This window comes from Brachionichthys hirsutus, chromosome 18, assembly GCF_040956055.1.
Source record: "Brachionichthys hirsutus isolate HB-005 chromosome 18, CSIRO-AGI_Bhir_v1, whole genome shotgun sequence".
Lineage (NCBI taxonomy): Eukaryota > Metazoa > Chordata > Actinopteri > Lophiiformes > Brachionichthyidae > Brachionichthys > Brachionichthys hirsutus.
In genome coordinates this window covers 10,853,659-10,879,362 of record NC_090914.1, presented here as the reverse complement: position 1 = coordinate 10,879,362, position 25,704 = coordinate 10,853,659, and the positions used below count along the sequence as shown (strand labels likewise).

Below are 25,704 nucleotides of genomic sequence, written 5' to 3'. Positions count from 1 at the left end.
TGATCCTTCAAGGAGAAGTGAAAAACCTCGTCTCCACACAGATGTCAACTTGTTGAAGAGAGAATAAATGTTGGACTGAAGTTTGTCGGGCGAACACGGAGGAGGCCGACATCTGACTGCAGGATTGAAGTGCGAGTTGAAGGGCAAAAGCAAAACGTGGCTAAAAGACACAAAGGCAGTCGCAGAGTCTGCTATTTTTGGGAGAAAAGAGACAGGGGTGACTTTCCTTTGTGGAGCGACTTTTGAAACGACGATGTTGGCGGGATAGAGATAGTTTGAAAGCACACAAATCCACAGAGACGTGGAGCGAGATGGAAATTACCTCGACTACAAATGTCACAAAACAAGCGCGCCTCCTTTGGTTCGATGCTGAACTGTCAGACGGCAGCCGAAGGAAGCAGATGATGTCAAATAATATGAAACAATCATCGGCAAGCAAGTCAACGTAAAACATCTTAATGCTAGTTTTAGAGTTTAAAAATGGATTGATTGCATTTTAACCACGTGTTGACTTAAATGGTTTGAATTTATGTCCTTGTCTTCTTGCTAAGTGAATAGCAAAAGTTTCAACGACTTTAGAAGGTCAGGATATTAAAAATAAGCAAAGCCCTAAATAGAATTCAAAAACCCAAAAGGGGCCTGCGGACTAGAATGTTGCAATCTTAGATGCTTTATTCTTTAAACAAGCTCGTTTAACCGTCTTCATGTCATTAAAAGACTTTTAGCATCGATATTGTTTTCTCTTATTTGATTAATTAAGCTTAGATATTTAAAGTGCTCCCCCGTCTGAGAGACGGCGACCGTTTTACCGAACTGGTAACAACAACAACAACAACAGGAGACATTTTAGCTGATATAATGTTGTCACGGAGACGACAGGCGGGACGAGATGGAGAGTAGAATGATTCAACGCGAGCCGGTTTGAAGCTCGACGGCTACAATCCGTCTCCAAGCTCATTTTGTGTTGATGTATATCTGTGTATTTAGCTGTGCCTCGGTGTTTCCGAGACGCTGAGCGGCCCGAGTCTCCATTACAAGGACAATATTTCCTGTCATATCTGATTTGCGACGAGGAGAAGAGGAGGCGGAGAGAGATGACAGGAGCGGCGCACGACGCGGAGGGAAAGATGGAATGGAAACGCAGTGGAAATCAACTCTTCCGATGCAATAGCCGGATTAAAGTTCAAGTCCTGAACACTTTTATGACTTTAGATCTTTAGCGTCTGTTTAATGACAGGAAATGGTGAAGAGAGAGAAAGATGTCTTCCAGGAAGCGATAAGAAAAGTTTAATAGTGATGCAAATTATTATTGCTCCATTATAATGCATCTCAGTATTACAAGCTGTATTCTGGTATAACAAGATGAAAACCCTATGCCCATATAAGGAATGAATTCCTGCCTTCTTCTCATGTTTATATCTCTTTCCATTCATGTGAACAAAGAGAAGAAAGGGAAGAAAAGAGGGGAAGTTACCATAGTTAAGCTCTTCTCATCCTTCTTCGCTACATTCTTCCATCCTCTCCTCCTTTCCATCCCTTCTTTATTTCACTCCTTTTTGTCTTCACGGTTTTTCATTTTTCCTCTCAGTGATTTCTTTTAAATTCCCCTTAACTTCTCTCTTTTTCTTTCCTTTCTTTCCCACAATTTTGCTATTTTCATTTCGTCTCCTCCTCTTCGCAAATGATCCCTTCATCTTTTCAGCGACTTTTTTTCCTCTTACCTGTTCTTTCTCACGTGTCCATCTTTTCATCACCTCCTGCCCTCCCTCCTCCTCCTCCTCTCCTCTAATCATCCTGCCGTCCTTTCACATCCACGGTAACAGACAGTCAATGAAACCGGCATTCAGTCACCGAAGGAAACTTAGCGTGTGTGTGTTCTATCTCCAAGAGAAATGTGAATGGCTGGCAGGAGACAGAGGAGTGTTAATGGCCACGGTGAATAAAAGAAGGGAAGGGAAGAGAGAGAGAAACACTCGTTCTGCCTTCTGAACAAAATAAAACGCAATTAAACATTCAAAATGAACACAGTGTGAATGAATAAACTGAGTTTTAATTCAAACGTTTAAGATCTATTTCTCTGGACGTCACCTTTTATCTTTAAATATTTAATCTTGTTTACTTGATTCCATCCTGAAAGGAAACCTGAAGAAGCTTCATCAACATCAAAAACTTCAGTTTGCTCTCTTCTCAGCATCACTTTTGTTTTCGGACTTAATCGGTTGCCAGGCAGATTTATTGATTAGCTCTAAATTAGTTCTTTTTTTGTTGTTCCAGAATTCTGATGTATGATGATGAAAAAAATACAAAATTGGTTGCGTTTCAAAAGAAATACAAATATATTCCAAAGCTTGACTTATCGATTGATCGTTGAGATTTCTGTTTACTGATGAAGTGTTTACTCTTCATCAGTAAACAGAAATAACAAATGCAAAATGAAAATGTGTCGGGATCAGCTGTTTCCTGCCCCGTACTGTAAATAATCAAACCAATGTGGCGGCTAAATGTTCCGCTGATAAAAATTACAGCGGACGGCACAACGGAACTTCAAAGAGCGACAGAAGGAGGAAGACGAGGGAGACATGATAGGGGTTAGGGAGCCAGAAAAAATGAAAGCAAAAAGTAGGTAGAGAGGGAGCGACAGATAGATAAATAAAGAGAGGGAACATATTGCTGCTGTGTCAATACAATATATATGCTAATCACACCTTTAGCATGTGTGGGAATTTCATTACACATGAAGGACTAATACAGTTGTAAAGAAAAATCTGATGACTGTCAAGGTCATTTCCAGCTGAGCAGGAGTTGGAAACACAACAGAGGGAGGGAGGTAAGAACATAGAACAGCAGCCAAGATCTGACTTCATGTTTAATAAAGTTAGAACAAACAGGAATGTTAGCTCTTAGGATCCTGATGCTCCACCGTCAAATACCTGCTTCCTGGATTAGTAGGATTATTTAGATGTTTGAGCTCTTAAGATAACGAGTATAGCTACTTCAGCTACAAGCTAAAATAAATTATTAATTCAATAGTTGCAGGGTGCAAGGCGGCACGGTGGCGCAGGGGTTAGCGCTCTAGAAGTGTGTGTGCATGCGTGCACCTCAGACAATATGCAAAATATTATTTCCTTAAAAGAATTATTGCAGGGGAATTTGGTGTGTGTCATTCACACACACACCCTGAAATAGAGCTATAAACACAAAATGCCTCTCGTCTCACACACTCTTAGAAAATTACAGCCAGACTGATGCACGTGTGCGGGTACACACGCACACGCACACCAACACACACACGTATACGCAGGAAGACGGCAATCCGCTGGTGATTCGAGGAAGCGTGGCTGATCGACATTAATATTTATGGGCTTCTTTGCAAAGAGAGAAACATTGATAAGCTGCAGTTTTGAATATTAACACCAACTTCATTTTAAAAAATGCATTAAAGCAAAATATCCTGGTTAAATTAAAGAAAGAGAGAGAGCCAGCGGAGCGGCAGGAAGTAGAACCCTCTTTGGTTCTACTTTCTGAAGAACAGCAGAACATTTATGAACGTTTCAGAGTGGTCTGGGTGAGGATTACTTTAAAACTGTGTCTACGCATTAGCTACAAAACCTAGCTAAGCATAAGAGCGAGAATGAACTACGCAGCAGTTCAACAAGTTCGAAACTTGTCTCCAAATCTCGTCCACTTCGTTAACTTCCACGTTTCGGATGCAGCATCACATGGATCATCATCCCGTCAGCAAATCCCGCTAAAGTCCAAGTGCAGTTACCATGACAACAAAACCCACCTAGTGACTTCAAGAATATCTGCTGTAGATGAAGTCTGACACACACACACACACACACAACCTCTCAGTGGGACAGATATAAAGATTTACAACAGTGAAAGTCACTGTACCTCTCCCTCTGTCAGCCATTAGAGCATTACACATATTATGCTGTGTACAAGTAAACAAATGCCTCACACACACACACACACACACACACACATACACACACACGTCCTGAGTGCAGGATCAAGACGTTCTCTCTTGGCTGAGTGCCGGGATGCGAGGCAGCACACACGCACAGACGGATACACAAATTGCTGCATGACCTTGTCTGAAGGCAGCACATTAAATACTGGCAGAAATAATGAGAGGGAGAGAGGAAGAGGAGGAGAGGAAGAGGAGCTGGGGGGGGGGAGACATCGGGACATGGGGAGAAATGAAGAACAAACAGAAGTGTGGAGAGAAAGAGATCAGGCCAGTCATGGCATCTGAAGGAGGTGAAGAAAGAAAAAAGAGGGGTGAAGAAAAAAGAAATGAACATGGAAGAACGAGTGAAGAAAGATAATGACGAGGACGTCGATGACAGCAGATGGACAGTCGGAAGAGGACGGTCGTGATGCGATGTGGGAGAACGAAGACGGAGGAAAGAGTGCAGGAAAACAGAAATGAAGGGATAATTAAATTACAGGAAGCTGTTCCTGTTTGACATCCTGGATTGTGTTTACACCTGATGGTTTGTACGGAACATGGATCCATCAGATGTAAATCGCCCAGCCTGTCTCCCCTCCCCTCCCCTCCCCACCCTCCCTCGCCGCCGGGCGATTACAGCGCTCACTTGTTAGGAGACGCCGGCTGTTGTGTGGTGAACAAGTCGCTTCTCTATCAGCCCCCCCCCCCCCCCCCGTTGTCCGGAGCGCTGCGCTGATTTTCATTAGCGATAGCTGCTCGCACAAATCAAAAAGTGGAGGCGCTCGGCTGCCGCGACACGCTCCTTTAATTTCCTGTTGTGGGAGACTGAAGGATTGTGGGAAACAGGAAACACGATAAAGCCGCCACATGGCCGCCTTTGGATTTGGAGGGTGTGTGTTTGAGTGTGTGCTGTGGAAGTGTGTGTCCGGTCCGGTGACATCAGAGGTGATGGCTTTTTATTTCTTGTCATTTTTCATAAAGGCACTCCCGACGCCGGGATGGATCCTGATTCGCCACCGGACGCCACGTTTACCTTATTTATCATCCCGACAACCGGGGCTTCACACGGTTCATCATGTCATGTTGCCCTGGCAACCAAGCTGAGCACGATTAGTCGGTTAGATGGAGTGCACGTTGATGTGTCAATGACCTTTGTTATTGGTTGTTTATTACTGTTTATTGATTCAACTAAAAGACTAATGAGGATTGCTGCGATCGTGAAAAATAAAGCCCTGAATTTATTGATTTATTTCATCAATGATCAATCGCTGTTCACATTGTGTTCATGCTAAGCTAACGCTGTTAGCACACACACACACACACACACACGCACACACACACACTTACACAGAGTCACATATCCCAACAAGTCCTCTGTGGGAAACGTACAGAAAAACATGTTCAGCCAATTTAATCGTTTTCACTTCAATCAATACATAAATATGTGGGTGCAAAGATCGAATCAACACACACACACACACACACACACAGACACACACGCCCGGCTAGATGTGGCCAGATGTGTGCGCGCAGGGCGTGTGTGTGTGTGTCAGGCTGTAATGGTCCATGCTAATGAATCTAGTGTCAGGGCTAGCATACCAAATCTGCTAGCAGACAGCGCCATTTGACTCCTCCTAACTGGATTATGCAAATCAGACGCTCATCACAGCTCAGGGAGACGAGTGACACGTAATTTATACCAGAGAAGAAGAGGAGCGAGGAGGGAATGCGCCCCTCCCACACACACACACACAGAAAAGTCTGCTGATGTGCATTTGTCATACTCAGCCCAACACCTGGATCTGGGAGTGTGTTTACACAAGTCTGTCTCAAATCCACCGCTGAAGACGAATCGATCAACGCAAAATGATCCATATGAGAGAGGAGGAGGAGGAGGAGCAAGTCGACATGAAAGTGCATGTAAAGTAGTGGAGATTGAGGCAGAGAGGAGAAACATTCGTGAAGGAGGAGAGGGGATCTCACAGCTGAGATGTTCTCCTGATGGTCTTTTCTCCTCCTTCTGGCTTTCTTTTCCTTCCACAACCACTTCCTCCCCTCTTCCTCTTTCCTTGCTTCAACCTTCTTCACTTCCCCCATCCCTCCCTCACTTCCTTTCCTCTCTCCATCACCTCCTCCTGTCCTTCCCCAACCCCTCCGTTTCACCTCGCCTCCCTCTACTTACTCTTTAATACACTCATCAAAGTTGGTTAGAATTTCTTACAGAAGGATTTAAAGCCGGTACAAAAGATGACGGGGAGTTGACGGGTGGGGAGGGGGGGGGGCACCCAAAGGTGGCAGGTTGTTGGTGAAGAGAATGAGGGAGGCGAAGGAGGAGGGGAGGAGGAGGACGTTACGCTGGGAGGCAGAGTAGTAAATTGTTCCATTTTTGCAGGTAATCTAAATGCTAACTAGAGGCAACTTATCACCAGAATGGATTTCCGACCATCTGTTCAAATAACAGGGGATTTGTCCGGTGGCAAGCGCAAGAATGGGATGATGGCGGGAAGATTAGGCGACGGTGACGGCGATGCCACGCACCACATCTCTGCAGCCGCTGCTCGAGGGGAAAAAAAAGCATGAAAGAAAAGAGAGAGGGAAAATGTATTTTGTGCAAACAAGAACAGATGACGCCCTCACAATTACACCTGTCAGGAGCTCTGCAAAGCAATCGATCTCTGAGGCAGCCGAGCGACGGCCCCTCTCTCTTTCTACTTCATAGCAAAATGATTTTCTCCTCTTCTCTCCTTTCTTCTCTAAAAGTCTTCTCCGTTTCCTCCCGTCGTTCTCCGGCTCACTCTTAAACAGTTTGCAGGGAAGAATGCTTTTCTCACACGTGACCAGATGATGTTTCACTTTTCACTCCTGGTGGAGTGGGAAAAAAGAAATAAAGGAGGATGAAAGCGGGAGGAGCTGGGGGGGTAGGAGGATGGGAGAAAGGAGTGTGGAGAAGTCAGCAGAGGAGAGAGGAGCACAATAGTTAGCTCAAAGAAAATCAGCTCAAAATGTCTTCAGATTGGGGAGACAGCAGGAGGTCCAGGAGGAGGAATCAAAAACTCAGAGAGAGATAGACGACAGTAAAAAAGTGTGATAGCGGAAGAGCAATTAATGGAGACACAATAAACAAAAGATAGGGAGAGGGGGGTGAAGGGGTTGACAGAGGGTGCACTCTACTGGCCCAGGAAGTGTTCTCAGGCTGTCGGCCAATGGGCTTGGCTCCTTTCCTCGGTGTCACCGACAGCCCAATGGATGAAAGCCGGCCTTTATTCGTCGTTTCAATCAACGACTTACACCATCAAAAAAGAACCGTTTATCTTTGGCCACACACACACACACAGGCTTCGAGCTGGACCGGAAGTTAGAGACGCCTCGCATTCTGATTGGTCCTTTGACGTAAAAGCTGTTTGGAAAGTCGCTAAATCAGCTGATCCACCTCCGCGGCGTCTGCGTGATGCACTGGCGTGGAGCATCTGTTGACTCGTATAGTTGTGTAGCGGCTTTATTCGCTCTCCTTCTTTCTAATGTGCGTCATAACTCAGCACGCCGCCGACTGGAGGATGTGTCGTCTCGGCATTCCACCTGTTCACTCAAAGCGCCGCGCTTCTTTACGAGCCGCTGCATGGAGCCATGAATCAAGGCGTTTGCCTCCTCCAAGCCCACCCAAATGCCATCCGGTCAAGTTTTCAGTGCTTCAGACCATATGTTTTAAAAAGTGTTCAATAGATGAATTAGCTGGTCAGTTGTAGTGTGTGTGTGTGTGTGTGTGTGTGTCCGTTTCTTCATCTAACAGCAAACAGAGCAGAGCTGGACATCCTTGACACACACTGACTCAATACCGAGACCGAACACTTAATCATTTTGTGTGTCCGTTTCTTCATCTAACAGCAAACAGAGCAGAGCTGGACATCCTTGACACACACTGACTCAATACCGAGACCGAACACTTAATCATTTGTAATACCTGGACATGCTGTCTGTGGCTCGGACTCAGTGTGTGTGTGTGTGTGTGTGTGTGTGTGTGTGTGTGGCCCTGGGCCCTGTGAGGATGGGCAGTAGTTATTAACCTGCTGCCCAGTTTCTGTCACGGCTGCAAGCAGAAGAAGCAGAGTGTGTGTGTGTGTGTGTGTGTGCGTGCGTACTTCTGAGGGACTTGACTGCAGTTATTACTGGAGCCCAACTCTTAAAAATGACTGACTGTCCGTCGCTATGAGAAATGCGTGACAAGGATTGGTCGGTTAACAGCTCTCCGACGTTGTCGCTATGGTTACCATCATTTAAATGCACATCAAGCATTGATTTTGAATTGTGGTCCAAGCTGTGGAACGGAACCGCGGCTGTAGCGATGATGGCAGACCCTGGAGAACCTGCGCCCTGCATCGATCCACCGGGGGACTTTTGGTGAAGCGAAACTGTGAAACTTGGAAAATGTCAAAACAGCTGAAAAATAAATGTTTCCTAAAGTGTTGGTTGCATGTTCGACGTCGGGATGAGAGACGGCGTCCCGAAATCTAGGACATCCTGCACCACCAGAGAGGCTTCAACCGCCGCTCACGCTCTTTTGTTCACACAGACAGAAATACACGAGGGCAGACTCATCAGGTGGCGCGTTCGCCTTACGGCATCGGAGAAGACAGCCAACACTCGGAGGCACTTTAAGATCTCCCTCTATCTGTCGCTTCTCAAAAAGGAAGTTCAAATCCCTTTAGTGAGTCTATGAAAAGTGTGTGTTCATAAAGAGAGTTAAAGTCTCACAATCACAAGATAACGAGCTTTTTCTTGACACTATTCCAATTTTGTCCTCTAGGCAGACATTTCTGAGTAGCCGTTTAAATCAATACAATTATCATAAGGCTACATAATGAAAACGTTACTGATTACATTATGGATTAGAGTCAAATATTGTTGTCTTCAATGACCAGACATTGTTTTATATGAATTAGAATGATCAGTTTAGACACTCACAATAAAGTAAAGGGGTTTAAGGCCCAGATGAATGACTGCGTGCTACAAAACGTAAAGAAAGAACATATTGATGATCTCAGACGTAACAAAACTTAAGTTGAGATGTAATTCAATAAATAACTGAAAACCCTGAACATGAACTTGAATCTAAGAGCGTTTGATTCTCTGCCCGTCAGCGGCTGTTCTGAAAAAACACTGCTATTGGTACAGAGCCGTCTCTTCTCCTCCTCCTCCCCCCGAAAACAAATTAATTTTTTCTCTTCTCACTGATTAAAAATGTACCGACCACATGTGACTGCGAGCCGTTTGCAACAGGAGCTCAATATGCAAATCTCACCCTTTTTAAGACTTATCTACATATCAAATATTCTCTAGGCTTCACAAACTCTGAGATAGCGCACGCTGACCGAAGGCCTGGGTGTGTGTGTGTGCGTGTGCGTGTGTGTGTCGACAGCGGTGTGTCTGAGCTCTCATGTTTATCAAAGAGAAGCAGTAATATCTGAGAGCGCTGAATGGCCTTGTGCTGCCAAAGCTAATCACAGCAACATGTGTGTGTGTGTGTGTGGATGGATGCTTGCACAACACTGCATTTCCACTATGTGGCACTGGACCTACTCGACTCATCTTTGGCATCAGGTTGTCCTCTGGAGGATAGTACCACTTCATTGTAGCTGGTTGTCATAGCGACAGCGTGTGAAACTGCCATGGTACACCCTTCAACGTGACACCTCTAGTCTGCCTCTCTCTCTCCAGATGTTCTGTTCACACCAGGCACTGATGATGTAATGATTCGCACTGACCAATCAGCAGTTTGCAATATTTCACATGACCTTTTCGGACCTGCTCAGGAACGACAGAGGAGGCGGGACTTAACAGCAGCACCAGGTATCAGGTACTTATTATCCAATGGAGAACCTGAACGGATGATTTACAGAAGTAAAACACATCAGCAGCGAGTCGGATGTTCACAAACGTCCGGTTTTATGTCGCGTCCACAACCCAAGGACCGCAGCGTGTAATCAGTAACGCCGTAATGACCGTCATCCTTTACTGGATCTGTCCCGGCTTTCTAAACAGCCAGAACAAATTTCATTTCTCCCCAGGACCTCCTAATTGTCCATTGATTTCGTTTCTCCTTGAGGTGAGGAAATATATTGTTCTGCCATGGATAGAAAACCTGAAACAGGACGTAAACACAGCTGACGGATAAAAACACCAGGCAGACGGGGCTGCGAACCCAACAACCGTTACAACCCGCAGCAGAACTTCACCCCTCATGGGTCAACTGTTGGGTCTCTAATGGATCTCTTGTCTAGATGTGCTTCCGGGGTGTCTAAATGCTAGATGACTTAATTTAAACTAAACAAGGGCTAACTAAACATTCAGAGGGCGTGGCTACATTCAAGCCCATTGAAAAGCTGTTGAGGATTTGGACCAGGCGGACGTAGGTTCTGGAGAACAGAAGTGTTTCATCATTCCCGTGATGCACCTGCTGCTTTCAACGTTCATCCGAGCCAACTTTCCTATTAGGCCCTCGTCCCAAACGGCACAAGAATACCGGAAAACAGGTGGAAAAGGTCCGGCTCCATGTGATGATGATGATGAATATATTTATTAGATAGAATGTTAGAGTACAAGTACAGTCACACAGTAGCATGTATTACAGTACAAATAAAGTCAAACATCCTGTCTAAGAGGAGGGTTTCAAAAAAGCCATCACCCGACGTTCTCCCCTGAGCCAAAGCCAACTAAACGCAATGAAACATCGGCGCCGCTAACGTCCATCACAGCGGACGATTGGACACGACTTCTGCTCAGAGAACGAGGGAACTCTGGGACAAAAACCCGCCAAGGCTGCAAAGAGAGCGTCCTCCAGAACACACACTCACACCTACTGTATCACCAGGCGACAAGCACAACACACACAGTAACACACCCCGGGGATCACACACACACACAAAGAGGACCGGTGACAGCTTTTCCCATGACAGCATGGGAATTCTCCGTTCAGGAGTCAGCACTCAGTGTGGGACGCTGGGAGGGGGGCTGGCTCTCGGAAGACCGTCTACTTTGTTCTTTTAATCTACAGCGGCGGGGGGGCGGGGCTAGAGGAGGAGGTTAGCTTGGGTGACTGTGCTGTGACAGTCTTCAGTTGCCCTCCCGCCGCCACGTTACCAAAGACGGGAACATTTATGAGGACATTCTGTCCGGAGACACCCCGTCCCATCTTGTAAGCGAGCTTTGCTAGGTTCTCCTAGCGAGGCTAGGCGGCTTGCTAATATCCTGTGATCCCTGACCGGAGCAAAGCGTGAAGAACTGTGTGAGACCTCCAAACGTTGCCGTGGTAACAATGTTGAAATAAGACTTTAATTTCAGTGTTATTTCCTCTTTAAAGCATGCCGACTCAGCAGCGTTCCCCACGCCCCCGCCTCCACCCCCAGCCGGAGCCATTAGTCATCATTTACACCAAGAAGTAACTTTAACCATTAATAACACAGACTGCTTTATTCTGTTCTCTGCCGCTTTATAACCGGGACGACAGAATGGGGGTGTGTGTCCGGCTCCGACACACACACACACACACACACACACACACACTCCGGAGCCAGGTCTCTTCCAGAGGAAATGCCAGAGGCACTGAGAGATGGAAAGTCTCGCTGCCACTTCAGTAAAACCGCTGAGCCCATTTCAACAGGTCACTTTCAATTCACCCTCACACGTTGGCGTTTCTGTTTTTAGCACGTCTGCAGTTGACGCACGCCTCCGGATGAGCGGTGGACGCCGAGACGAGAAGGGAGAGCAGGTGGAGAGAGGGGGCGTGTCGAAGGCAGTGGCCAATCGCCTTGCTGCCGTCTGTTTAGTTACACCTTTTTACATCGCCACCTGTTTTGTGCGCCTCCCGACCACCGGCATTTATTCATCAGGTTCATCCGCCACCGCCACCACCCGTGTCTAGACTCCAAATGGCAATATATATCTTGCCTTGGCTGAGGAGACGCTCTTTGGTCTCTGTCTTACTACCGGTAATTATCACATAAGATGTAATAAACAACAACAACAATCAGTCTCCAGTTTGGAATGACTTTAACAGGGCAAACTCCTGCTCTAGGACCATGACCCATTCCGGCCCGTCAGAAGACTTTCATCGGTATTAAATCGTCCAGGCGACCAAACCCGTTTCTGTCCTGCTCACCAGTAGAGTTCATTTCACCAGTTTAACCAGTGAACATGACATCACATCACCATGGCGCTCTCTAACAGAGAGAGAGAAAGGATGGATTAAAGTCTCCCAATGGAATTCCCACCCATTTTCTCTGTGAAGCGAAACAGAGAGATGAAGGGATGGACAGATGGAGGGAGGTTTAGTTTCTTATCTCTTCATTTGACACCGGAGAGACTCTCTCTGTCCGTCCGTCTGCCTCGTTTTATCACTCGTCTCTCTCTCTCGCCTTGAGTAATCTCTCTTCCCCCCTTATTTCTCAGTCGATTTATTGATCCACTTTCTCTCCTCTCTCCCTTCATTCGTCCATCTCTCTCTCTCTTTCCACCTCATTCTTTTCTCAACTAGACGCCGTTCATGTGATTCAGTTTCTCATTTCTCTCCGTCTTTTGGCCACATGCAAGTAAAGGTGCAGGAGAACAGGGAGGAGAAGCAGAGGATGAGTAAAGAGGACAGCATCCGTCAGAAGACAGAGAAGGGTGAGGGAGGACGAGTGTTATTTAAATGTAAATAAATCGGAGTCGTCTTTATCGGAGGAAAGTTGAAGAAAGCTCTTATCTGCTGCTGGAGGCGTGTTTTCCTGCTGCTGCTGTGTCTGCAGGCTATGATACACACACACACACACACACACACACACACAAACATGAACTCAAGCAAACAAACACAGAACATCATGGGATGGGGGGGGTGACCTGCGAGGAACAAGAGAAACACAAAGTACACAGAAACACCCAAATATGAACACACACACGAAGGGTAACACAGACGTGGGTTCATGGATGCTCGTACAATAGAGGACAAGTGCGGTCAGACAAAACAAACTGTGTGTGCGTGTGCGTGTGTGCATGCGCGTGTGCGTTGTTGCCGGGGGCTACGGCTGCTATCAGAGCTAAGACGATTACCACACGTCATTTGTCATCTGGTGGCAACATATAGCTCTACATTTAATTTACCATGCTGCCTTCACACACTGGGGGCGGGTGAGTGTGTGTGTGTGTGTGTGTGTGTGTGTGTGTATTCCATTGACCCATATGAAGCCCTGAAGGAAGGGGGGGAGAGAGAGAGAGAGAGCAATGTGACAGATGCCAGAACACACACCGTCTCTTAAATTGTAATTCTGAGACAATAAAGCTTCATCGTTCTCCCGTATTTATCCCCCTCTCTCCTCTCTCATCCCACATTCTGTTTCTTCTTCCAATTCGAACCGTGGATTTCTGGAATTGTTGTCTTGTTGGAATTATTTCATTCCCAGCAGGACATTTTACATAAATCTCGTTGTATTTCTCTGACTCTTTACCACGAAGCACCCAATTAGAATGAAGGATTCATTTCAAATATACTGAAATACAATCTTAATGTTTACGTTTCAAGCCATCCGACCAGTTTCTTTCTTTCTTTGTCTGAAGGATGAAGCAAACAAAAAAAAAAGTGTTTTATCAAACAAATGTGGTTAAAACAATCATGGAGGTTTTTTAACGATTACACTTTGCTCATCCCTCAAAACGTCTTCATCCGCAGGCCGAGCCGGTACCGAGCGGTCGGGGCTTCCATCACAATCAAGACGGACTTGATGTCAGTCGGCGAAGTGTGTAGGAGCATTGATCCGACAAACTAGAGGCCGGTTCACGTTATTAAGAATGAAAAATGGACACAAGGAGCTGATCACTTGCGTGTTCTTACATCCCTCTCCTCCCTCCTTTCGCTCCTCTCTTTCCTTTTTGTTCCTCAGGAACAGACTGAGGCTCGAGATCGGGTTGGCACCGCACATCTTAAACCGAAGAAACGTGAAGGAAGGAGAGGAGGAGGAAATGGAGGAGCTCTCTCCTCCGTCAGTATCTCTTCACCAATCTCAACCATCCATCACAGCCGGACGAGCAGCGAAAGGGAGTGTGTGTGCCGTGAGTCCATCCTCAGCGACACCGACACTGTTCATTACCACAGCAACGACACGGCTGGGACGGGGGGGGGGGGGGACATGATGGAGCCAAAGAGCAAAGTGGAGAGGAGGTCAACGCCTCGCCGTAATCTGTGGCAGCTCTGGGGAGAAGATGAGATGAGGAGGAGGTGCAGAGGAGGATGACGGGAGGAGGAAGTGAGCTTAAGCCCCTCGGTTGGCCCCGTCCAAACGAGCGACACAACTTAAACTCATCTCTGTTTCCATCCCAGCCTCCTCCTCCTCCTCCTCCTCCTCAGCAGCAGCACCCCTTTAAATTAATGTGAGGAGCAGATTTACAGAGATGATATCCGTCTTCAGCATTTGTTCTTTGATTTGATTCGAGGTTTATTCTAATATTTAATACTGAGCCGATACAAGAGGAGGAGGAGAAAGGAGAACCGCGCCTACTTTTCTAATGCTCCGCATTTAGGGAGATTCCCGGAAGAGGGGCGAGAGACCTTAAAGAACAATGAAAGAGAGAGAATTTAGAATTGAAAAACCTGAATCACTGCATCCGTCTTTTAGAAGATATAACACACACACACACACACACAGGGTGTAAACACACACACACAAACACTGTCAGTCTCTCCGGGTCTTGCCAAGCAGCAGATGTTAGCCTCATCTGTGAGCTGCATGGTAGCTGTCCAAATATTGACAACTGTACATATGTACAAACACACACACACACACACACACTTAACCCCGCTCAGTTCCAGAGCAGAAAGAAAAGAAAAACTTTACATGAAAGGAACGACCATTTAGAAACGTTTTTCTGTTTTCATGTTTGATCCTCGAATGCAACATCAAGCCATCAGTGGCGTTCAGGTCACTCTGTTTAAACTGGTTTCCTTTTCAATGTGTGTGTGTGCGCGCCTGTACGCACAGACGGGCTGCAGCGTTTTCTGTACGAGGCTCCGAATGCAGAGTTCTGATTGGTTGTTTTCAGTGCTTTTCAAAAGTAAGACCAGAATTCATCAGCTCTTACCCATCCTTTGTTTTAAATAATTAAAATTAGTTCAACAAAGTTATTCATGTTTAATTTATTTATAATCTTTTTATTCTTCCTCCTCCATCCGTTTCATTTTCATTGGCTTGTTTCTTGTCGTTTTGTCATCTATAAATCTGGGACTCATCTAATCGATCAATACCAAGTAATCGGCCATAAACAGGATTAGAGAAGGATCGCTGGGGATTAAAATAAAATAAAAAATAAGGGATAAACTGAACAAGGACAGAAGACAGGATATAAATGAACAGGATAATGAAGAAATGCTAAAGCTAACAAAGACGGGGCGACGGGTGAGACAGGAAAGAGATGGAGACGTGGTTCAAGGAGAGGGTGGTAATAAAACAGTTATAACATAAAGACGAGGAAAAACGAGGGGAAGCAGCGAGATGGACCGAGTGAAAGAGAGAAAGAGAGGGGAAGAAGAGGAAGAAGAAGATGAAGAGCTGGGTGTATTTAAACGCGAGCCGGTGTTAATGAGTTTGGTCAGAGAGTGGAACAGCCTTTTTAAAGCTGCTATCATTCTCATTAATGCAGTGAATGAGCCGCTGATAGCTGTCATGGACCCCACACTCCAATTAACAACAACACACACACCTACGGGGCCTCTGGAGGGGGCACACGCACACACACACACACTCACTGGGGAGGTGGAAGATATACAAGGATGAACATGTGCGTGTGGGCGTGTAAGTGTACCTGCGGGATGGGGTGAGGATGGGGGTGAGAGGGCGAAATGAAAATGTGTGACTGCACTTTGATTTTCAGAGAGAAGAAAAAAGTTTTGCCAATTGACAATTTCAGCATTTCTGTTTTCAGTCCGCTAAGCTGCGAGATAGAAATGCAAATTCTCCTCAACGGGACGAGAAGCCGCGCTGAAAAATTAATGGAATCTCCCTTTAATTTGGACAAGCAGAGAAAAGCGTAAACAGGGGGGGGGGGGGGGGGGTTGTACCACGTATAAAACAGGGAATGAAGAACATTCTGAGGAGGAGATGGCGGCAATTGGCACAATAGGAGGGAGTAGTGCGGACTATGGGTTGTTTAAAAAGAACAAAACAAAAACACTAAACATTTTATTCATGAGTTCAGATCAAACTTTACCTCCGTCTTTATGACTAGATCAGAAACGCGTTCATCATATCAAAGAAATCTACCCCGACCTTAAAGCCTTAGTGTCGTCTTGCTTTTATCTCTTTATTAAAAACTAAACAGGGAATAAATGTTTTCTCCGAGCTAATGACAAGTAGCTTAGCCACGAGCTAACCTCGAGTGCGTTCCGTACACAGCTTTACCGTGGATGTTATTCCTAGACATTCTTTTACGTCTTATTTTGAGGCCGGTGAAATGTACAAAGCGAAAGCCTGATGCTGGGCTGTTCCTCGTCCTCTCGTTTAAGGACCTCTGTTGTTATTCAAAGCCAGCAGAGTTCAAATCTCACGACGGAGCGACAAATCAAGCGAAAGACGCCACGCCGCTGAGTTTGAATAAAATTAAACTTTATTGGAATTCATGGTGTGACGATGGAGGAGGCATCCTGTTGTCTCACATAAGGTCACTAAGACACAATAAGGATTCACAGCCTGCCTTCGCATGTGTGTGTGTTTGTCTGTGTCGAGGGCAGGAGTCAAGTGGGTGAATAAGCACATGCATCAATGTGTGGATGCAATTATGCAGCAGATCCATCATGATGGAGCAACAACAACAACCGCGATGAAGGTGACACAGGTTGTCGGTTCGAGACCCAACACAGGCCGTGGGACAGAGGGTCGGTCTGGTGTCACAGGATTTCCTTCTGGTTTTAGTGGAAACCCGCTGGAACATGCAAATGTTTAAATCTAAATAAATGTGACAAACCTAAACTTGTTTTGATTTGAGAATCATTTTAGTACATTTATTTAAATAAATGTTTTAAAAGAAACACATTCGATCAGGTTGAATAGTTTACGCCTCTACATTTATTTAAATAAATGTAAAGGCATTTATTTAAGGCATTTATTTAAATAAATGTAAAGGCCTAAACTATTCAACCTGATCGAATGTGTTTTAAAGGCAAATGAATAATAGCTGACATTACAAGCCCAACCACACTGAGTAATCCCTGTGTGTGTGTGTGTGTGTGTCAGACAACTCTTTGAAAAGTGCCCATCTCTCAGCGTGAGGTCGAGTCCTCTCCCAAATGTCACCATGTAGCGCTCAGCGTGTCGCCGTTGACACACACAGTGAGGGAATGTCGTGTGCGTGTGTGTGCGTGTGTGTGCGTGCGTGCCATCTTGCCTGATATTACACACACTATTTGTGACGCAGCAGAACAGAAGGGATGAGAGTCGGATGCATGGAGGAAGGAGAGAAGGTAACAGAAATTCACACATTTTCAGACGTTTTTGAATGAAAATGGACAAAATTAACCAAAACACTTTGTAAACATCAACAACAACAAACATAAGGAACGTTATTCTCTTAACGCACAGCTACAAACTGAAGATGCAGAAAGTCTTCCTTTTGAAGATTGTTTTATTTTCTGCAGCAGCCGGTAAATGTAGGTTTAATCCACCAACAGGTGGAAAGATTGAATTTTTATTTTTGTCCTTCATTGAATATTTATGGTGGCAGGATGGCGTGTTTTATCAAATGCATAATTTCTCCTTCTCCCTCTCTCCAAAGCTCCTCCTCCTCCTCCTGTCCAACAGAGAATAATCAATAGTCATTTCACCTGCAGGTCTTCTTCTTGCCTACAGGGGCAAAAACAGGTGACCACACTGCGGGCAAGGAGGAGATGAGGAGGTAATGACAGAGAGGAGGAGGAGAAGGAGGAGAAGGAAATATAAAGAGAAAATCGAAACAATAAACGTGATCTTCAGCGAAAGGAGGAGCTTATCATCAGGTTAAAACACCTGTCGTGGCGGCTAGACACACACACACACACACACACACACCAAGAGGAGCTGCTGTTTGTATATTTTTATTTCTGGACTTTATGTCTGAATTTCCGAGTGGGGGTCTTTTGACCCCTGGAGGGGTCGCGACCCCCACTTTGTGAAGGCCTTTCTTATATTATCTAAACACATTTACCGGCTCAACTCTCCTCCAATCACAACGGAACAGAAAGACAGATAATAAAAGCTATTCATGTCCAACAAAAGAGGAGAACAAGGTGCTAATTGCTGCTCGTCTGGAGGCTGAAGTCCTCCACCAATCAGAAGGCTCCGCTGATTCCAGAGAGCCGATTCCTCCATCCTTTTTCAGAAGAACTGCTTGAAGGTTAAATTTTAACACCGGTGAACCAAGATCCAATAAAGATTCTGATTTTAAGGACATTTGTTCTGTGATGTAATGGACGCATGCTAACCACCTCCTGCTTTCATGGTTCTCCTGTTGGGTCCCCATCATGCCCGGAGTCCTCAACAGCAACCCTGACGCTCCAGGAAGACTTGGGTTAGCTACTGGGCGGCTAGCTGTCCAGCTAACTGAGCTAACAAGCTAACAGAAGCCATCAGCTAAGCAATTTGTGAGCAGTCGCTGAAGTGAGGCTCCACAAATGACTTTCACTGATCCAATGTTGAACATATTTCCATCAACTCCTGTTAACTCCCATCATTCCCCCGGGCGTCCCTCCAACATCCCTCCAACATCTGTCCAACATCCTCCATCCCTACCTGGCCCTTAACACCTGAAGAGAATGGAACATTTACAGGTGAGAAAGAAGTGAAGGGATGCAGCGTGTGTGTGTGTGTCTGTAATCCAACAGGGTAGTGTAAGTGTGTGTTTTCAAGGACAGGTAGATATTGGTCCCAAGGTGGGAATCTGCTGATTCAGCAAGCCGGAGGTGATTACATCCTCCTCCATCCACAGGAGGAGAGACAGAAAGAGGGAGAGAAGAAGAAGCAATGTGAGGAGCAGAGCGATATACTGGGATGAAAAGGAGCGAAGGAGCACTGCATGAAAGAAACCAACAAATAAACACAGAAATTTTAGGAGAAAATGTGTTCAAATTGTTACAATATGGAGCAGCAAGGTCTTTCTTCTTAAAATAAGTCAAAGATTAAAAAGAAAGAACAAACAAACATGGGATTCGCATTCGCTTCCGGTCAGACGACCTCAACAACACCATCCTCCTGCTTCTGTCATCATCATTCAGCATTCCCGTTCATCCGGCAGACAGCTTTCAATCAAAACGGGGAAAAAGCTTTCCCATAGAGTAACATGTCGGAACGCCGCCGGCACACAAAGAGGCCAAGAACGGCGTTGTTAGAAGAAAACGTCTCTCACATGTTTGTGCAGCGCCGTTTACGTTCCCATCAGGGATCAAACCCGAGTCCATGTCAAGGCCTGTAGGAAATTTACACATCGTTATTTGATAACAACATTGGAGCCTCCGTCGCCGCCGCCACCGAGCCTCGATTGCTGGCTGGAGACATTTTCTATGCATTTCCTTCCCAAAGACAAATGTAAATTCAGTTTGCAAAGGAAAGCAATTTCCAGTCCGACATACACTTCCTCGGAGCGTTTCTTGCTTCTCATTTTCCCCCTTCTCTCTGATAACTGTGTTTACATTTGTGTCGGGACCAAAAACCAATCTGGTCAAATCACAGAGGACAGCGAGGCCTGCGTTCCAACTTCCAAACGCAACTCCAGAAACACAATGGGGAGCCCTTTTTATCCCGGCTGTTTGAACGCCTCACGCCGTTTCCCCAACAACGCGTCGGGATCTGGCCCGGCTCAAACGCTCCACAGAAAAACCACCGGACCGCCGAACAGCTGCCAAAGCTCTCTCCTCCGCTTCTGTCTCTCGCTCATCGGAATGGGCTAATGGGACGCTTTATTGTGTCGTTTTGCCCCTGGGGAGGAAAAGGGGTCGGAATGGAAGGAGGGGGGGGTGTGTGTGTGGACAAAGCCAACTTTGTGGTTTTCCTGTTGCTTCTGAAAGTTGGCCGGCCAGCCCCCCCTCCCCCCCCCCATCTCATTTTGACCTCCTGTCAGGTGTCTGCAGTCGAACCGTCAGACACCTGAAACCAGATGAAGCAGAGCGGTTTCGGGTTTTATGTGCAAGTCATTCAGAATTTAATAAAGAAAATCTAAATTGTTAAAGAAATTATCAAGTCATGATTGAAAAAGATCGAATATGATTTGTTTAATTTAAAAACCCAATTATTTGAAGAAAAACAGAATTTTGCAAAGTTAAAAATGTAGGTGAAATAGATTTTTTATATTATTTAGCTGAATAAATTATCACATTCATAACTCGACATTTGACCTTCAGGATGTGGCAAACTCAAGGTCAAACCATGAAAGTGAACTGATGCTCTAACGTGCTTTAATGCCAACAGCTTCCTCCACTCAGTGTCGGAGACAAAATTACTACGAGACTGTTGCCTTTAAGGAACGTGGGAAATTTTAGTCTGACTTTCTGAAACGTAATCATTTGCTGAAATTGGATGTTAAAGTGTGTGTTTGAGTTGTTGTTGTTTTAGCCACCAATAAAGACACGGCTTTCATTACAAATCCATAGGAAGTTATTCCTAAATATCCCAGACCTGTGAATGCACCATAAATAAAAACACACTGTCCCTTCCTTATCTCTCCACCCCCAACGTTGGGATAAAATTCCTCCTCCCCCTCTCTTTTTCCCGCTGTCCACCTCATTTCCACCTTCTTCCTCCCGTGCCGCTTTGTCTCGCCCTCCTGTCCAGTGCTCCTCCTCTCCAGCATCACTGTAGTGTACTGATAGCAGGAGCACTCAGCTGTGAAGTCTGTTCTCCTCCCACTCCTTCCTCCTACCCCCCCCCCCCCCTCCTCCTCCTCTTCTCTCTACCTGGAAATTAATTTGGTCTACTCCAGATGACAATCGTCTCTCTGAAATGCCCCCGGAAATAGATCCACAAACGGCGGCTGAGACGAGACACACCGCCGGGTGGAGGAGGGGGGGGGGCAGGTGGAGAGATGGATGGGTGGGTGTAGGCGGGGAGTAAATGGTGGGAGAGCTGAGCGTTGGGAGGACTGGGAGATGGATGGAGTGAAATTAATAGATGGATTACCTAAAAATAAATGGTAAACTTTATTGCCTAAACAAATCATCATTTTTCAGACGGGTTCCGTCGCTTCCAGGCAGACGCAGCTTTCCGTTCGTTTCTACGGACGGCGGCTCGCGGGGACGAGAAACCTGCCGGCAACACCTAATTAATCACAATAAAAAATTAAATCACCTTTGTTCTGTCGGGCGTGATGGAGTTACAAGCACGGTGCATTCAAGTACACCTCTGAGATTTGCAAATCGTCTGAAACGCAGCGGATCGGGACAAAAGCAGGAAGTCCCGCCTTATGCCCGACGGAGCGGAGTGGATCCTCAGTTCCCATTTCTCCTTTGAAACCGACCTCTCGTCTTTCGATAAGCCAAGAAGTAAATTGTTTTTTGCGCGGACGCGACGTGAAGCCTCATCTGAGTCAGGAATCAGGAATGTCCCTCGGAGACACAAATGTGTCCGGTTGTAATAAACTCCCTTTGGGAAACTTTACGACTCTTCATTAAGCACAAAGGCCGAGGTGATAACAGATATAACGAGCCTCACACTCGTCATCAGGTCAGACTTCCTGACAGTCACCTGTCACCTGTGTGCAATGCATCATGGGACATCCTTTGGAGCAGGCTGCCTCAGCGGGCTTCCTGAAGGACACCGTTTTAGGATGGAGTCCTGCAGGAACACGACAAAGCTTCGTCATTCAATCCCAGAACTGATGTGGAGTTTAAGGAAGCGTTTCTCTGAGAGAACGGGACGCTGCGAGATAAAAGCATCACCTGTTCATGCTGAAGCCACGCCCCCCTCCGCTTCCAGCAGTAAACACTCTGAAGCTGATCGAGATGGCCCTGAAAGCGCCGCAGAGCAGTCACGTGACCCAGAATAGATGAAACAGGCAGACGTGATGTCGTTCAAACAGGTAGAGGGGAAGAGAACAGTCACGCAAAGAAAAGGAGAGAATAAATATGTTGAGGGGTTTAAAATAAATAGAATAAAAATGACTGAGAAGAAGGAAATCCACGACGACGTCGTCTTTAAATCAACAGGTGATAAGTTACCGCGTCCTGTATGGACAACCGGAATAAATCAACCAGTCTAATCCACCGGGTTACGTTCCAAACCAGGAATTCCACCTTTAATCTTTATTCCACTTTACCAATCGGTAAAGTCGAACAGGTGGGCCGAGGTGAATCCGGCTCCGCCCTCCAAAACACAACTTTCTGTTGATTCCTCTGACACGCACAAACTGCACGCATTGAGGTGTAACGCTGGCCACACGCACACGCACACGCACACACTTTTGTCATCGATGGATGCACTCCTCTCCTCGACGTTCACACACCTTACTCGCGCGGAGCATCAGCACATTGCGCGGATTCCCGCCGCGCACGCGCGTACGTTCATATTTATGACAGACGCGCACGCGCCGGGTAGGAAGCACGAGCTCGCGCAAGGCAGAGCAAAGATCGCTTCCCCCTGAGCACTGAACAACCGACCTGTTACCCAGAAACAAACCTCTCCGACACACGCACACCAGTGCGCACGCGCGCAAGCGGCCACGCACACCTCGACTCTCCTCTGGAAAGGGCAACAGCGTTCCTCCAGGCTCAGAATAAAACGCAAAGCGGCGCGGAACGCGGAACGGCCCCGCGTGTGCGGCTGTAAACATGCAGCGAGCGACGCGGCGTGCGTGCGTGCGTGCGTGCGTTACCGTTCTCTGCGCGTCGGGTCCTGCTGGATGCTCGGCTTGGTCGGCGCCATCTTCCTGCAACAATTATTGGGTTTCCGACTTTCTGTTCTTCGCGCTTGTTCTCTCGTTGAATTCATTTGGACGCGGCGCGGCGCGCTGCGCCCCGACAGCAATGCGTCATGGTCGGCGTGTTAAGACAAAGCCATGTCTGCGTGTGTCAACGCGTGAGTGTGAGTGCGTGCGTGCGTCTCGCGCTTGTCTCCGTCCAACGCAGTCGCCGCTTCAAGAGCACGGAAATAACGGGCAGTGGCGGCGACGGTGACGACCGGGCTGCAGCAGCAGAGCCATGCCGGGGGGGGGGGCGCCGTCTCTCGCCCCTTTCGCTCTCCGCGCACGCACGCACGCACGGCTTCAGTTTGGCACTAATGAAGAATTTCCTGCATCCCCTCCGGTGGGAAACTGGCGCGTAAAATCTTTCCGTTCTCGCCGCTGCTGCGGCGCCTGCTTGCCGTTAACCCCCCCGCGGCGGCGCGGCTCCGGCCGGTCACAGCATTCTCTCCTCCTCTGGCTGCTGACAGAAGAAAGGACACCACGCACGCATCTCCGGTATTTTCTCCAGCCCCGGCGCAGCAACGCCGCTCAGTTGCAGCTGGAGTGTGCGCGTGTGTGCGTGCGCGTGTGCGTGCGTAGGTGTGTTTGTGTACACCGCAGGGCTGTTGCCCAATTTTCTTAGATAAACCAAATAAATAATGAATAAAACACCCAGCCCACGGGGATGGGGGGGGGGGGGGGTGGGGGTATTTGGATTGTTGCCCAGTAAGATCCACTCTGCACACACACACGCACGCACACACGCACACATTCAGTGTCATAATAGACACATCAACCCAGAACGTCTCCCAGACCAACTTTTCCAGCCGCTGCGTTCAGGCTCTGCAGGAAAAGCCGGCTTCCTCCCGTGTGGATGGGATCCGTCCCTGCAGGCTTTGATGTCTGCACGGACGGATCATTATCCTAGAACCCCCCCCCCACGTTGATAGAATTCAGCTTTTTTTTCTAAATGTATAATTCACTTCTGCCTGATGGTGTGTTGTGTGCTCAACCCCCGGCTGCTGCCCTGGAAACCGAACCCCCACCCCTCCCTCTCTATACCAATGACCTGTCAAGGTCAAAGGCATGCTCTCCTCACCGACGCGGAGTTACAGGCGGAGCGTCGGTGGGGGAGGTGACCCGCGGCTGACGGTCGTTGTGAGCCCGCCGGGGGTCCGCGGGGGGTCCGCCGGGGGTCACGTCACTGGGAACACTGGGAATAAATACAGATCCCAACAGGCAGGCAAGATTTTGCTCATTTATCCGACGCTGCGTCCAAATGCGAACACGCGAAAGGTCATGGGTTTGACCCCCAGTTGAACCGCGCTAATGTCGCGCAGACATCAAACCCCGGCTTTTCTCCTGGGATATTGTTTTGGTTTCCGTGGAGCCAGATTTTAATCTGGAACCTTGTCCGGAGTGAAGCCGGTGCTCCCTCTTGACGGACCAGGTGGCTCCTCCTCCTCCTCCTCCTCCTCCTCCTCCTCCGGCTCTGCTTACTGAGAGCAGTCAATCGGAGGCGACGTGGATAATGGAGCGTAGTGGAGAAGCGCATTGGCTCCCAGCTGTCCCGATGAAACGGACTGTTTGGAACAGAGACGTTGTTCAGGTGAAGTTTACCTTCATTTGTGGGGTCACGTGCCTCGGGCCAGTGACCTGAAGCATGTCGGGAGAAATGATCGCATCAGCGCTTCGATGTTGTGTCCCGCACGGGGGTCCGGGGGGTCCGGGGGGTCCGGGGGGTCCCTGCTTTAAATAACAATGACACCCTCTCCTCCTCCCGGTTGTTGCCGCGTCACGGCTCTCATTCATGTCGCGCTTGCTCCACGGAGGTTCCAGACTTTGCAGCCACAGAGAATTTTCCACGCATTGAAACAGGCGTCTGGTTTCCCTCCCCGGTTTACTCAATAGCCCAATTCCTCAGGTTCCGCTCCGTCTTTTCCTGAATCCACACAATATTTATATTTTCACAGGAACTTTATGAAACTGCTTTTGGAACAAACGGCAGGCTTTAGGAATCCTCCCGAGGCATCACAGCGTCCCGTTTCTGCAACACTTACAACAGACCTCACAAATAAAAACCTTCTGCGTCCAGTTCCGGCAGAAAGTTTGATTTAAAATGGCTAAAACATCTTTATTTAGATCAAACCAAGAAGTGTTGTGAGTTAAAAATGCCCAACTGTTAGTGGAGGAAAGTTCCTCCCTGGAGAGGATCGGAGCTTTTTAAAAAAGGGGATACAATCTAAAAGAATAATAATAAAATAAATGTTAAAAAGACACAAATCTAACAGCGAAGCCTTCAGACGCGCTGAACGGAAATCTCCTGCAGCGCTGCAGGTCCCGACATACCTTTGCTGGTAGGCGGGGATTCCCTGTATGCTCTGCGGGGTCCCGTTCGTGGCTCCGGGTACCGGCACCGGCACCCGACCCACCGGAGGTCCGGTCACCATCCCGTTACCGCCTCCAGCGCCGGGTCCACCTCCTGCCGAAGCCGTCACCTGGACGCTGAAATCCGGGAAAATCCTGATCATGGTCCCCGGACGTGTCCGACGATTCTGGTTCAACAAGCCCCGCTTCCCCTTCCTCCACCGCAGTCACCGATCACCGGGACCGATGGGGATCAACAGAGGGATCGATTCGGCGATAGAAACAATCTTCTTTTCTTCTACAACATGCGGGAAAGAACTCTAGAAAATCCGGTCCATGTTCCCCGCGTCTCCGGCGCGTAAAACAAACAGTCGTAAATCAATGGATCGATCGATTAGATGGATTTGTAAATGAGCACTGCACGAGCGGGCGGGTCGTAAGCCTTCATTCGGGTGTGAGTT

At 47.3% G+C, this 25,704-nt stretch overlaps 1 protein-coding gene across 1 annotated transcript in view; it reads right to left on the bottom strand.

Moving 5' to 3' along the window:
• Positions 1-25,407, bottom strand: part of LOC137907442 (neuronal PAS domain-containing protein 3) — a 107,361-nt gene extending 81,954 nt beyond the window's left edge. Inside the window, exon 1 of the mRNA XM_068751779.1 lies at positions 25,226-25,407. Coding sequence (XP_068607880.1) covers positions 25,226-25,407 — 182 coding nt within the window. The remainder of the gene's footprint in view (positions 1-25,225) is intronic.
• Positions 25,408-25,704: the final 297 nt, after the last annotated feature.